The 16,193-nt window shown below is 42.2% G+C and overlaps 1 protein-coding gene across 1 annotated transcript in view; it reads left to right on the forward strand.

The window, feature by feature from the left end:
- The window catches only part of SLIT3 (slit guidance ligand 3), a 474,289-nt gene that overhangs the window by 266,952 nt on the left and 191,144 nt on the right, over positions 1–16,193 (forward strand). Inside the window, exon 8 of the mRNA XM_064671611.1 lies at positions 15,383–15,454. Coding sequence (XP_064527681.1) covers positions 15,383–15,454 — 72 coding nt within the window. The remainder of the gene's footprint in view (positions 1–15,382; positions 15,455–16,193) is intronic.

Genomic DNA, 16,193 nt, shown 5'->3' on the forward strand with positions numbered 1-16,193 from the left:
TGGTTTTTTGGTTTTTGGTTTTGGTTTTTTGTTTGTTGGGGTTTTTTTCTCTTGCCCAAGGTTGTGTGTTAGCTCAAATTTATGTAAATTAATAAAGTAATTGAAAATCTTTATTTGACTTCATCAGTCAACATGTAAATAATATGTGTAGTAAAAAGAAAACTGAAGGGAGTAACCGCTGGCAGTGTATGAGTAATAGAAGTATCTATCTGGCAGGTAAAATTAGTTGATAACCAAGAAATTTGGCATCTAAGAGTATCCTCAGCTTTCTGTGTTGAGCTCGTCTCACAGACAGATTATGCCAGAGGAAGAACAGCAGTTGGTTTGGCAACTGAGAAGTGGTGCACTCAGAATACAGAGGTGTCAGTGGGCAAATGGAAATTTTGACTTTTCCTTACTCCGTTATTTATTAGACTGTCCTGGAGTTTATACCTTTCCTGTTCTTCCTGTGTCGCTGTAGGTCTGTAAGGGAAGGAGAAATGCTCCTGAAGAACCTGGCTGCTGTTATTACAATTTCAGTTATATAAATCAGGGATAAGATGGACTGCAGAAATGCCTTTTTCTGGTGAACTTTTAGAAGGGTACTGCCCCCCCCTGGACCCTAGGGAAATGAGATGCATAATCAGCGTAAAGAATTGATGGAGGGGAGATGGGGTGCTTACAGGGTTGCTTGATAAGAAAGGTTTTTATTTGCTGATGCATGTCCGTGGGAGATGTGGTGTGGCTGCTCGAGATGTGGAAATGAAGTCTGAGATAACCTCTGTTTGCAGCAGATTACAAATGGGAGGTTGGAAGTACAGCCTGGTGAAGGGAACACTGTCCAGATGGCACCGTGGTGACAGGCTTTCTGTCAAAGACCAGCCGAGATAAAATAAGAGTGGGTAAAAGAGGGTCTCTGAAAATCACTGGTGCCTGTTAGAGATGTAATGTAGCTCTCTCTTTTATGGGGAGAATATATTTGCATAACTTCATTGATCAGTGGTTTCGCTAATCCTGCCGCATTCCGGGCATGTCCTCGCAAATTGATGAACATTCCTCTCCATCCTCGGTGCGGGTCCCTAATTGTGTTACATATTTAGAAAAGATGGATTTTTCCCTTCCTGGAGCATATGTAGTAGTTGAATGCTGTGCTCATTCTCCTTCCCTGCCCCATTAGGTTGGAGGGTTTTTTTCCCTTTAAGAATAGCCTGGAGCTGTACAGGCTGCAGAACTTATCAAGATAAGAGCAGTGCCAGGTTAGAATTATTAGTTTCATGAATCACTGACCAATATGCTTCTTGAAGAAGCCCAGCCTTTATGGGTTGTGTGGTTTAAGCCCTTCATTGGTGCTGCAGTCACTGCTCTGAGAGATTCCAAAGTCAAAACTCCAGGAGACACGGAGATTTCTGGCAAACCTTCTCTGCCATGATATTAATTGTTTCATTTGCATGCTCTGCTCATCTTGTGACCTGCCCTCCCTCCCCTTTGACTAATATAGTTTCTTCATCAGTAATATAAAAGATGTAGAACAAGCATTTTGACTGTTGAAAGTCGAATGAATGTGAACGACTTAATCCAGAGGACACTCAACTGTGTATTTAATGCAGATGTGGCTCAACACCTTAACCAAGAGCTGAGCTGAAGACTAGGATGGCAATAAAACTCCTTGCTGGTAAAGTTGAGGTGATGACACAGTTCTGAGGGAACTTAACGAGTTCAAGGCAGATGAATAGTCATTTTATACTGTCCCTTGCAGATCGTTTTTTATATGACTCCCCAAAGGAGCAGGATGACGAGACTACGGTAGCTGGATGTAATTCTGTCAGCACCAACAGCCTCTTTGGCTGGGGGAGGAGGCTGCATGTCTCTGTAGCACATGATATCAATGTCAGATATCCCAGGATGTCCTCAGCCCTTCTGTGACACTGTTCAGGGTCCAGAACTGGTGGTGTGCGCGGGAATCATTCCCCTCTTGCTCCGGGGTCAGTCACCACAACGGGAAAAAATGAAGATTTCAAAAAATGTTTCAAATCACTTAACGGTTCCCTTCTTTTTTTCTGTGTGCAATTAAAGGCACTGTTTATGACCTAAACATTTTTGTCGTTCTCAGAGGTTGCTTTTGTCCCTCTACTGTGCTAAGTGCAACAACATGGACAAAGGCTCTGAGCCACAGCCAGTCTTTATACAGACTCAGAAGTCTGTTTTTCTGGAAAGAGAGAGTAAGATTACGATGGGAGCTCCGTATACCAGCATTGCTGAGCTCCCAATTCAAGCAAGGTGTCAAATATTTAAACTGTACCTGCAGAGATCAGGGTACTATGCATTACTTATTACTGGCATAATCCAGTGTTTTAGGCTGGGACAATAATATTGTGCCTATAGTAAATTAGAAATCAAATCAGTAATGTGTAGATAGTTAGCTTGGAAGTGAGGTAGATAACTACAGCTGCACCTGAAAAACAAAGCATTGGTGGAAACTTCTCATCTAAAGATCAAAATGTGTCTGTTTTTCCTGCTGTTCACAGGGTTATGCATATAATGTAAGTATATATGTGTGCAAGTATATGCGATGACAAAAGCACGCGTGTTGTGGTTAAATCAGGAAAAATAATTCGTAAAACTTGAAAAAGAAAGGCATATGAATAGTATAAATTAGACTTTATTTATGTAACATACCCAGTTCTGGGTTTAAGAAAAAAAAAATTAAGAGCTGCTTTAAGGGTGGAAGTATAAAACAATCTCAAAGTAATTTGAAGACAAATAATCACAATTTCTATGTTAATTAAGTTATCATAAATGAAACAATTTCACATGAACTGGTTCGATATTTTTGAAGTGGAATGACATTCCTTATATTTCTGTTTTGGGGTGAATAATCCGAATGCATTGTTTTTGACTGTACGAGTGATGAATGACCACGCCTGGGACATCTGCAGATCCTTAGAAACAAATTTTAAGGTGCTCTAAGGTCATCCAGAAACCTTTGCTGTGATGTACCATGTTGCCCTTCAGTGTTTTAGAGGTATGAGAAAATAGCTCAATCAGTTGGAAAAACATCAATGGCTACATAAAACCATTGAAGGAAACAAGGGACAATCATGCCATTAATTCCTAAAAATTGCACACGTCCCCTTATCTTCACAGTGCTGGGTGGGGTGAGACATCAGTGGTCTGCAAGTGCCAGACTGTTGCTCAGAGTGGGATTTCTTTGAGGGTAAAGTAGAAGAGAAGCCAATGGCTGTGCTGAGGGGGTGTAGGAGCACATACCAGCAAGGCCTGTGTTCGCCATCAGAATCTTGGGTTGTGGCTGACACCACAGGGGCTTTGTTGGGAGAAGGGAGTGTGGCAGAGCAGATCTTGCTCGTGGCTCTCAACCTCAGCCTTGGCTCCCGCGGTCGATAAATTGCCGCAATGCAGCATCTCTGCGGTGGCGCCCGAAGGCCGCCGAGGAGCCCCCGTTGGTGCAAGAGGCGGCCGCGGGCTGGGCGGGCTCTGGGGAGGGGGTAGCCCCCGCCGCAGGCACCCCCACGCTTCCTACTGGCTCCTTGGGCAATTTCAGCGGTGTCTTAAAAGGGTTGGGTCCATTCCGTCGGCGAGACACCCCCGTCTGCCCGTCCACGTTAAACCAGGTGAGGCGCTTCAGTCGCACTTAGGCTGAAACGGTTAGGACAGACCATCCACCATGGCAGGTATATTTTATTTTGTGTGCATGCAGATGTTGCAGAGATACAGCCATGTATGGACAATGTCTTACTCCTTTTATTTAGCTAATGTAGAATGTTCCTGAACAGATCGCGAGCGCGTCGAATTTTTTTCTGTGTGTGTTTTATTTTGCGCTTTTTCGCTCTGTGGACTGAAGGCAAGTGAAACGCTGTGAGTATTTGCTATTCCAATTGTTATGGGTTCTTAGCTGTATTGCATAGGCATGCATGAATATGAGCAGGTAGTGCTGCTTCTCATGGGCAAGTGGTGTTTGGGAGAAATGTAAAAATTGGAAAGATAGGCATTTTTAAACATGTTGACCTTTTTCTTGTGTGATGCACACAAGCGCTGTCTAATGTCTTATTAAAATAAAATCCTGATGGAAAGCAGATCCCTTTCCAGCTTCACCAAGAAACATCTAATTGCCCTTGTCTAGAAACTACGTGTAGTCTTTGTTCTTTCAAAGCATTTCTTTCCTCTGTAAATGTAACTTTTCCTTAACAACTGTTCGTACATGCAAGTCTAAATTCACGGGGTGTGTGTACATTCCCTATTTCATTCATGTGGATTTAAATTAGCCTGTATATTAGCCTTACTTTCCATCCAGCATGTGTGATTTGCAGGTAGAGGCATTACATACTATTAGAATGTAAAATTATTCCACAAATATCTTCTGAGTGTCTTGCATTTTGGGGAGGCAATTTTGGCAGTCAAGGTGAAGTGTTCTCTCTTTGAAAGATTTGGTTCTTTTCCTTCCTCTACTGTCCAAAGCCAAGAATTGCCTTTGCAGTTCAGTGCCGCACCATGCCCGTTGTCCTCTTGCTGGAGCTATGGAAGATCTCTTCCTGCTGCTCTCTCCCAGTGGAAATGCCATGGCCTTGGGAGCTGAGGGGCAGCTGAGACACTGAAATCAGAGTAGCTAATCTGGCCAGAGGAATAAGGGGCATTATTTTACCTGCAGGACCTGGTAGTTCTGCTGTTGGGGGAAGATGCAGCTCAGAGGTTCTGTCAGCCCCGTGCATTCCTATCGCCCGCCTCATTAGTAAAACCTTTTCACTGATGCTCAGGCTAAACTGCCACCAGTGCCGTGTCATTTGCTGTGTGTGCATGTACCTGTCACACGTGGGGCTGGTGGCTCGTCCCTCTTTGTTCCCAGTGGCCAGCCCTGGACCTGCAGCACCCGCAGTCCCGCGGGCGGTGCCGCATTGCGGCAGGAGCTGAGGTGGCCACAGGCTGCCACGACAACCAACCCAAGGAGACCCAGTGTTGTCACATAGCCCCTTCCATGCAGAAGACCATTTTTATCACTTTTTCTAGCTTGGAAAGGACAACTAATTTCTGTGTACCACTTGGAATGGCTTTTTCTGTCCCTGGGGTGTGACATGGACCAGTATGAAAAGGTTATCCCGGAGGGGGAGGCTGTCAGAGCAGAGGCTTTTGCTGTAAGGCTGTAGCATTAAGGTTGCAGTGTACTGAGGATGGGACAAGTTAAAACGCTGTTTTGAAGAATGGCACTGTTCCTTTCTGATCCAAATTTAATCAGTTTCTTTAGAATTTCTTCTGGTGGAGTCCTGTAAGAAAACTGTAGCACTCAGCTGACTGAGTGCTGAAACCTTTTACCCTGGAAATCTCCATCATTAAATGCCTTCAGCCTGAACAAATGACCGAAATTGCTTGCTCCTTTCAAATTATGGAGTTGAACCGTGTTAGTTTGAATTGGATTATGTTTATAAGGCTGCTTCAACTTCAGAAAAGACTAAACTGAAACAACTGTTCAGGCAGGGACCTGAGAAACTGTTTTATTTTGCTGAAGAACTGATGCATCAAACTTAAGGTTTGTATAATCTGACTCTGTCTTGTTGATTCTTTTTCATCTCTTCCATAAATGCAGTCTAGTAGGCTTTCAGACCTCTGTATTCATTGAGAACCCAGGCCAGTTTGCATTGATTTTGTCAGGAGTAGCACAGAATCCATAAACAACAGTACCTGACATGCATGCAGTTGGGTATCACCAAGAGCCAGGCTTAGTATGAGACATCTCTGTGTAACCTAAAAAAATAAAAATAAAAACGTGTCTACTTAACAATGAATTTATAGTAAAGTAAAATAATTGTATTTATTTTAAGTTTAATTATATTAATTCATTGCACAAGAGATTTTCAAATGAATCTACAAAAAAAAGTAGGGTACTTGGAATGGAATACAATTATATTTTTGATTGCTGTGGCTCCTGTGAAATTCTATGCCTAAATAAATAGATTGCAGTGACTAGATTCACTCCCTGCTGAAATCAGCAGTGGGACTTGCTTTGACTCCAGCAGTTGTTGGTCTGGGTATTATGACAATTGGACTCATTCCCAGTGGTTCTAGGCAATAATATCAGCCCTGAAATTTGGTACCATAGAGAAACATCAAAACTACCCTGATGATGCAAAACATTTATACAGTGTTTGCAGAAATACTTTTCTTTCTCTGAGTCCAAGTAAAAATTCTGGATGTAATTGGGATTTAGAGCCACAGCAGGCATTCGCAGTCCAGTGTACTGAAAAACGTGGAGCCTTTGGACAAAGACTTGGGAAGTTTTCTTGATTCAAAAAAACCCTCCAAAAACCTGACAACGATTCATTTGCCATTTTTGAGTTTAGAAGAATAACTTATTGGAGAAGCCTTAATTCAAAAATAAAGTAGTGGCAGAATAATTTCAGCCTGCATTCTCTTGTCTTTGCACCAATGCTTTTATATTTCCATTCAGGCTGAATTAAATTTGTATTTTCTGCCTAGAATCAAAGTGCCATGTGAAAGATTAAAAAGCTGATTGAAATTTCTCAGAAAAAGCTTTTTCAACTCTCACTGGTCATAGATGTTAGAAAGAATTGTGGGATGCAACTGGTTACCTGTATTTTCTACAGCTAATAGAGGTGATTGGATTGTGTGGGGAAATAGCTGTGTCTGTGTAAAGAAAGAGCAACATCCTTAAGGGGAAGCAGTAAGACATTTCATGTAAGACCATGTGAATGACATTCTTGTTTTAACATGTAACATAGCACATAATCTCAATGAATTTTGTACCCTCTTTCTCTGTATAACCTTTACTATATTTTATTTTACCTCTTCCTCTTCCCCTTCTCGTGTTAGTCTAAGCAAGGAAATTCAGGCATAATGATATTTATATATGCACATCCAACATAAATGCAGGGCTAAAGGTAGCACTGGAAAGGTTTGGCCATAAGTCACCAGAATCCTTAATTTTCCTCCTGCTTGTAGAGATGCTGCAATAAACCCTTTGACTGTGCAGGCCAGTATGATTTTTTTTCTGGCCTCTTCTACCTATTTGCACTGCTTCCTAGTCCAAATCTATTTAGCTACATAGTTTGGCCAGCATTTTCATAGCTAAAATTCCTCCCTTTCCCTCTCCCCTGCTCTGACCTTCAGCTCCTGAGCTCGCCAGTCCCAGAGACTCTGACAAAGGCACAGCCAGATTCTAAGAAGAGTTAATGAAGCAATTACAGGACTTAAGTTAATATACCCTAAAGTTATCACTGTGGGCAAATGTGATCATCCTGGTTCTTGCCAGGTGACAAAACAGGCATTTTAAGCAAAGAATTTGTTATTATAATAACTCAGTTTCCCCAAAACCTGATGTTTTTGAAAGTAATGTCATGCCTTCAAGGGGAAAAAAAATTTGCCATAAACATCTGGCCTTTATAATAGGCTTAAATAGTTAAAATCTGACACTTGTATGCAAATTAAAATTAGCCACAGAATGGGAAGAACTGGGCAATTGTAGCAGTAAACACTGCTGACAGTTTTGTGCATAATTCCATGCTAAGCTTATTTATTTTATTTCTTCCATACATTTCCAAGAGGAACATTTTCTTTCCTCCGTGTCCTTGAGATAGTCATATTTCTGATGTCTGCTTCCCAAGTTAACAATGCTAGAGCCTCTCACCTTGCTGTGATGAGAACACTTGTGAACAGATTGTCAAAAGACTCATACTAGAACAGAAACCACAAATTGGCAACTAGTTATTTTTATTTCAGTGGATTTTGCTTGTCACCTGGAGACTATTTAGAACGTTATTTGCCTGGGCTAACATTGTGTTTAAAAATAGCACTTAGACAGTGCCAGCTCATTTTAGAGTTGGGTACAAATATTGAGACAAAACCCCAGCTGTTATTGCTTTTGCTGCTAATTTGAGGTGTCAGATCAGAGCTCTGCTGCTGTATGTCAGTGAATAAGGCCCCTTGTGAGATCATTATGTTTTCTAACAGTCGAGAGTAACGGATTAATCAGTGCAGCATCAGTTGCTTTCATTATCTGCCCACATGGTAGTTGTGGGCTTTAACTTAAACAGTCTGTGGGGAGATCAAAGGCTCGAGCACAAGAGGCACTCGGGACTCCCCAGAACTCTGAAGAGATCCAGTTGAGTTTTGGACGTTGCCTAATGAGCAAAGCTTGGATGCCTTGAAAGTCGAGGGTGACTGTACTCAGTGCTGAGGGGTAGAGTGCCAGAGCCATTTTGCTTTTTCATCAGAGGCCATAAGAAGCAGTAAATATTTAATTCAATGCAAATTCCTCCTGACCTGTGTGAAAAATAGCTCTTTACAGCTACTGGAAATATAGCTCCTTTTTGCCCTGCAATCTGAAAGTTAATTACAAACATTAATTATGGCAGTGTATAAAATTCAAGTCTTGGTTTTATTACTAAATATAGATTTAGATTCCCTTTTTAGAATTGCTGCTGTTAGTTATATTGGGTGGTATGTAAGGGCTGGAAGGGGTTTGAAGTTGTCATCTACTGTCCTGCTCTGGGCCCATCAAATCTTATGCCATTCCTGACAGGAATTCATTTAGTCTTTTATTACAGGTTTCACTTTCTGATCACTGTCCAGCTCCTTTCTGTATTTTTCCTGGTTTTATTGTAAGAAATATTTCCCCTGTATCTAATGAAAATTCCCCATTCTGAAATTGAAACCTGTTACTGCTTTGCTTAACCCTTGTTTGAATACAAAAACCAGAGAACGTCTTTTCCCTTTGCAGTGGCTTTTTATGTAGTTGAAGGGAGGCTTAAAAGCAAATTACATGGATGTGCTAACACAGAGATCTAAGGTACTGTCACTGTTAGTGTTAAAATTTGCTGCAGATGCAGTCACCCAAGTTTGTTTCATCTCTAGTATTTCAGACAGACCCTTAGATCCTCCTCTTTATGTGCATAAATACTGATGGTGATGTCTAATCTTGCATAGGCTGCACAGTTTCAGCCCACATCTACAACTGTGAAAAGATTCCTTCACGTATTTTCATTTACCAACACTACACACACACAACCTAAAGCTTTTGGGTTTTGGAGAAGTTGTGTACGTGGCACTGCCATACTAGGGACAGACCAGTGTTGCCTTTTGAGCTCCACTGGCAACTTGGGGTGAACTGTTCAGCCTATTTTTGCATCAGCTCACCCACTTCTGAGTAGAAATAACATTACCAAGAAAACTATTTACATGAGAGGCTTAATTATGCTTGGAGATGCCTTGGTTAAGTCTGAATAAATTTCCTGTTCTCATTTGCTGGCTGTATGGTTGCACTGGGGACAGGAGCCTGGAAACCAGGCAGTTGTGGGAGAAGCAGTAATCGGGGAGTCTGACAGTAATTCACTCCTGGGAACGTTACAAGGCTGCAGACACACCGTCTGTGGCTCTCCATTGCATGCATACAGATAATAATCTTGCATTAGGCCCAATTACATGGTGTTATGGACACACAACACGGGGATTACACACCCAGCCACCGAGCACCCCGTGATAAAGCAGTGCTGTAATTGGAGGAGACAGAAGGAAATGTTAGTTGTTAGTGCTGCAGTGCCTGGCACTGCTGTGCCCCACCAGCCCTGTCCCTTTGCTTTGCTGCTCCATTTCAGTGTCTCACTTTCAAAGCACAGGTTTATCACAGTGCAAGATAACTCGGCACCTTCTCCTTTCCACAGAGTGTTGAGGGAGTTTTGAGCAGGAAAAAGGAACTGAACAGCTGAGGTTGAAGCCCACAGACAGTTAGAAACACGCTGACAAAGGAGGGCTGGTGTTCCTGCTATCAAATCCCAGGTATTAGAAGCCTGTAAAGAATCCACAATGCCCAAGCATAAAAGGCATTCAAACCCAGAAATCTAGTATATGAGCTGGTGCCTTTGCAGATCTTTCTCCCCATTTACCTATCAGTAAATGACTCTGAATATTTCCTTCTAGCTGAGGATTTTGCAAATGCTGCAGTGTCCCTTGGTCAGCCAAATGTGACACGAAAGCAGCCTGACGTGGGTCACCAACCTGAATGGCCAGCACAGCCATGTGTTCCAGCCTCCAGTAACCATGCTTGTTAAGGCTCAGGGAGAAGTGTGTTCTCAATTTGAGTTAAATTTGAGTTAAGATTTCTCAATTTGATTAGCTGCTTTGCTAATCAGCTGCAGAAGTGGAATGGGAGAGAAAATCAGTCTCTGTTACCGTCGAGTAACAAGGAATATCTTCAGCATCTGACAGGTCTCCCTTGCCCCTTCCATTGGAATCTTTTCAGGCTGTAAACAGGAAGCATCACTGTGGGAATGGTGCTGTACTGATGCACAGCTAGTGATCTGTGTACATTGTGAAAATGCCTTATAGTCACAAAAATGGACATCTGCATAGCAGTTTTTCCTTTTCTCAGTGAAAAACTAGGATACCAGGACTTTTTTTAAGATGGGACGTACCAGGTGGTTTTGTCATCAGTGTTGTGTATTTAACCAAAAACCCAACGCTCCTATAGATTTTCCCACTTGAAGTGTGACTGGGAAACAATAAGACAGTCACTATTTTAGAGAATAGTGAATAATTTTGGTAATTCTGTTACATTGTGTAACTTCTTCTGATATCCTTGCCAAAATATCCTTTTGGTTCATGTCTACCAAACTGGAATAGAGCACGTAGATATATTGCACTGAAAGTAGTATTTCAGATAAAAAAGTTGACAGGCATTCTGGTATTTATTGTATGCTCTTAATCACATTAATTGAAGTCCAAGTAATAGAAGCAAAATCTCTGTGTACTCTGTGATTTACAGAATTGATAGGGTTTGACTACGACTTCTGAATTAGCCAAAGGGACATGAAAGGATGTTTAGAGTTCCTGAGTTTTTAAAATAAAATACTTTGTTTTAAAAGTAAGTATTAAGTTTTTAAAGTAAAATACTGTAATATTTGAAGGGTTCAAAATTTATACATTTATACTTTTTTCCACCAAATTCTCTTCCATAAAAGTTTTGTGATTGCTTGTAGCCTTAGGAGTGTAATTATTTTCTGACTCTCACCTAGTCCTGAACATTTGTATACGTATACCAGAGGGTGGAGAAAGATGTGAAGAATAATGCATAAATATTATCTAAGAAACCACAGACATGACAGTCATTTCTACATGTTAATGATTTTACTGTCATTACATTGAGTCTGTAATTAAGACCTCCTTGTCAGGGAAATACAGTGGTGTACATCAATTTGGAGCAAGCCAGAAGGGAAGAAAAATGTGCACCAAAAGTTTGAGGAAGGAGATAAGTAATTGCTTTCAAATCATGACAGGATTGCAGACTGAACATTCTTTCCTCTAGAGAAGTTCTGATTAGTAGGGGCTATAAATCAGCTTTATTCTTCAGAAGGAGGAAAGCAGCTCCACACGTGGCTCTAACCAGTTTGGACAACTGGCAGAGGAGTGAGTTAGGAGAGCAGCTCCTCTGGGACTGTAAATTGGAGTCAGTGGGACTGAGACAGTTCACAGTGGTGGAGGAGGTACCACCTCCTGATTGCTGATCTCACGTTATGCATCTCCCAAGTAGTCCTTGGAGGATCCTCAGCTCTGCTGCAGTCCTGCTCCTGCTGAGCTTGCAGGATCTGACAAGGATCACGGCCCAAGGTGGGAAGTTGGCTGGCATAAATAATATTGTCTATAACCTCAGTTTCCTGATTCAGCGTTCTGGATGTGAATAGTTTACAGGGAGAGGACTTCTAAATGAGAGGACAGTGCTTTTCCAAGGGACAAGGGTTCTGGAAGAGGTGGGAGGTATAAGGCTGGCGAGAACTCAGCAGAATATAATTTTCTCTACATGATGTTGGAGGAGTCAGAAGATTCTGGAAGTTTTCTAGTTCTCCCAGCTTCCTGGTGTTTGTGAACCTGTTTCTGTGGATCTGAATCTTGGGTGGATCAGAATGAGGCTGGGGCCTTGGAGCAACTAGCAGATGAGTGGAGCACAATTTATTTTTCCCTTCATGTGCGAAAATGCTGCTGTATTGTGTACTCTGGGACACATCCCTTACAAAATCCTAGCTGGGAAGGCACGATGGAAAGCTTTGCAGAATGTCTCTGGAGCACACCTCTCCTGAGCACCTTCCCATTCCAGAGCCAATGAGTTCCCACTGTGTGGGAGCTGCATGCTCTGTAGGGGTAAATTCCTGCAGCTCCAGCTGGGCTGTAGTGCAGGGAGTTCACTGGCAATTAGTGCCCTTTGCAGTGTTTGGCCTCCTTTGTTCTGAAATAATTGCTGTTATCATAGATGTTTTATTGCCTTCATTATGGTTAACATTTAAATATCAATGAAATAGTATGCTACTAAGTCATCTGTGCAATAGCTGTCTGCTGGAGTTATCCCTGAAATTTGTGTTTAAAGAGTATATTAATTCAGCACTGACTTAGGATTCTTAGAAGGAGGGTTATGTATTTGTTGATGAATTATGGGAAACCATTGCTTATTTAAAAATAAGCAAATATTTGAAACCTCTGCAAAACCTGAGCCACTCTCATTTGATGTCCTGTGAGCAGAAATACCATGTGATTGGAATAATGCTCTGGCTGCTAAGTAGAATTTTTTAAGAAATTTTAAAATACTTTTGAATCATTGAGTCAGACAGCAAAGGGTGACCTTTTTGCATCCACAAGAAGAATTGCACTGGGAGCCAGGGATGTGTTCTCTGCAGAAGGAAGCTCACTGTCACAGCCTATTCTGCCTGAATCCAACCCACGTCCCTTTGAAATCAATAGAAAAATCTCTCTTGAATTCCTACAGCCTCCACTGACTCCTGTAGCACCACGTGTGACCTATTCAGACATCAGCTATGGATGCAGTTTGATTTTTGTGAGCTGACTTTACATGTGGCTTTTATTTATCACTCTATACCTAAGTTCTTCCATCTGACTTCATAGCTTGTTTTAATGTAACAGGCAAGCGAGGCAGAGGTTTGCCTCAGAATTCTATTTTTATGTTTACAGGAAAAAGAAATGGTGGTGCAATTATAAATTCCATTTGTGAGCCCTATTGGAACTTCCCAAAAAGCAAATAAATACGGATACGGAGGGGTGGGTGTGTTGATGTAAATATTTATGCACTCTTAATGGGTTTGTTCACTTTCTGAAATTGTTGTACAGGCTTGTTTTGGCTCCCTGGCCACACAGGACCCTGGTTGCATCACTGGGTAAATAAGGCAGTTGAGCAGTAGCAAGGGTATGACACAGAGGTTCATTTTGCACCGTAAAATCTGCCCCAGTGTGTGTTGTCATCATGAGACGAGCAGGAACTCAGAGGCAGAGCTCCCAGCCCTGCAGATGTGCACTGGTGCTGTGTCACTGCCAGCGCTGCAGCCACAGCACGGCAGAGAAGGGCAGGCTGCACAGCTGCCAGGGACGGGGCTGAGGGATGTGAGAGCTTGCTTGCAGCTTTACTGCTCAGGTTGACAGTGTTTCCCTCTTCATCTTGTCCAGTACATTTATAACAGGCTGGGTTTGACTCCTTGCATGTTGAGGAACTGAATACACAAATCCAGTGGTTTGTACACCCAGTGATCCCAATACTTATCTACGCATTTCTTGTCTGATTTCTGATAGCCTCAGTTTTCCAGAGGATCTGGAATGAATAGTACGTGTTATACTATAAGCCTTGTTATGCTAAGACCTACAGCTCTTATCAGCCTGGTGTGTGAATGTGTGGGACTCGACTGACACACATCTCTGGCAGCAGATCTCACATGCAGATCCCAGATTTTCAAGACTCTGCTTCTACTGACATAACTCCCTGTGCTCACAGATTTGGAAACGAAGGGGAATTTTGCTCTGTTGATGCAGTTTGCTGTCATGGGTATGTCAGCCCCCATGCTGGCTCCAGATTGCCAGTGTATCCATCTGGAATACCAGCTATGATCCTGCTAACAAAGTGGTTGAGTGCTTTCCTGCTGGGGTGCAGTGCAGCAGCAGCACAAGCACAGTGCTGTCAGTGTCAGAGCTGCTCACACCCCTCTCCTGAGCTGCCTGTGCAGAGCTGTGTTACCCTACAACCTCCTGGCTTTGCCAGTATGCCCATGTGTCTTCCTGTGTACCCAAAAAACCAGTCTTAATAGGATATAATGTAATTAGCTTTAATCTGCTGATGTAGATGATGACTCTGCCAAGGGATTTCTAGGCAGAATTGTAAAAATGTTTTTAAATTGGCAGATGACCAAGAGGGCTGGTTAACTTCTGTAATAGCCTGCTAGAGCTTTTGATTAAATATCCTATGTAAATATATGTCACTGGAACAACTAAATACTCCAGGGAAGGAGAACATGCCTTTAGGTTGCTTCAGCAGGTATTTTTTTCAGCACATACATAAACATACACCATAAACATGGTGTCTTCTACCAAGGTGACCCTGTGGAGTGCTGTGCCCCTTGTAGAAAGCAGAGGTTGCTCCATGCCTTGGTGCTGTGAGCACCACACGTTTCAAATAGGCAGTGGCAGGACTGGCCACGCTGGGACATGGAGTCACCACCAGATCCATCTATTCTCATGACAAACCAGCCTGCAGCATTTCCAGCTTTGGTGCACTTACAGCATGGCAATTATGCCCTTGTTGGAGTGCTTTCCATTTCCTGTGCCATCTTGATAAACTTTATAGCTTCTAATTTGCTAGAGAGTCATTGATATAATTAGGAGCCCCGTAAATGGGAGCAGCACACTCAGCTGATGGCAATCGAGCCAGTTCATTTTCCATAAGAAGCTCTAAGGGGGTCCCTCCCAGCAGTGAGATTATTTTCTCTTTAGGCTGAGCTTTGATAGAGCAGCAGCAATCCTTACATGCCTGGGTCATGACATGCTTTATTGCAGCCCGTTCCACTACCCATATATTTTTTCATAAGGAAGCCAAGGAAAGGGAGCCCATCCGTCCTTTTGTTTCCAAAGAGCAATTTGAGCTGTCTGTCCATGTCAGCAGGCTGTGTTAACAAGGCTGTGAGAGCCAACAGCTCTCTTTTTGTGAGATGAGCCCTGTAAGTGCAGAGCTTTCACACTGCTGGGTCCTGGTCTGATGTCCCTCCACTCAAGTTGCACCAGGTTTTCAAGCAAAGTGGCAGCTGAACCGACCAGGCTGGGTCTGTTCCAGTGGTCAATAAAAACTCATCTTCTGCACTCCTGGTTACTCCAACATGGTAAACACTAACCTTGAGCCATTCTCATGCTGCTGTTGGTTGTTTTCCCCCTAATATCATCTTTTATGGTATGTCACAAACCGTCAGAGGTAACAGGGAGTGTGTCTTGCTGCTCGCAGCCAGGCAGATTTATAAACAAGGATTTTATCAGTTTGTTTCTGTAAATATTGTGTTGGTGAAGAAATGTAAATAACTGATCAATCTATTATTCTCTTTTCTCTCTTTTTTTTCCCTCCTGCCAGTACCCTCAACAACAACAACATCACCCGCATTCCTGTTACCAGTTTCAATCACATGCCAAAGATCAGGACTCTGTGAGTAATATCCTCTAATATTATAACATAATGGTGGTGTAAACCAACTCTTTGCCTGTTTGTTGTCTGTGATAATCTCATTTCAGTCTCTCAGGCTGCCTTGGAGGCCTGGGTGGCTGTATTGCTGGGTAGTCCAGGCAGGGGTGTGAAGGTGCCTGGTGCCCTCAGGGCCCTGACAGGCACTGTACTGGATTTACCCAGAATTAAGATCCAGTTTTATCAAGAATTTGAATTTACCCAGAAATGAAACTGGCTTCTTTTTTTTTCCCCATGGGAAAATCCATAATGTGAAATGTTTTCCAAGCTGGAACATCAAGAAGATCATAAAAACTGCTCAGATGGATCAAATTATTGAATTTGGTTAATATCCTGTGTTTCAGTCCTAGTTATTCTTTTCAAATTCAGAATACTAATTGGTGAAACAAGGCATTTTTAAAGAACTTGAAAAAGTATCTTTTCCAGATACTGTCTGAAACAAAATGTCACTGATTCTGATGCATTTTTTTATAAAAGCTTCTCTTACATCAAATCTGTCTTTTTGTAGCAGGACGCCATTGCACTGGAAAAGCTTTGATCTTTAGTAGTCCAAAATACAAAGATGTGAAATCAGACTGACCATTTGCATAATTTAGCCATAGCCTACCAAAACCGTATTCTTTAAGTTCCTTATTCCTTTAAATTGCTTTAGGCAAGATACAGCTTCAGGAAAAGTCATGTTTAAACAAAGCATCTGTTTTTC

Source organism: Pseudopipra pipra, chromosome 15 (assembly GCF_036250125.1).
Source record: "Pseudopipra pipra isolate bDixPip1 chromosome 15, bDixPip1.hap1, whole genome shotgun sequence".
Lineage (NCBI taxonomy): Eukaryota > Metazoa > Chordata > Aves > Passeriformes > Pipridae > Pseudopipra > Pseudopipra pipra.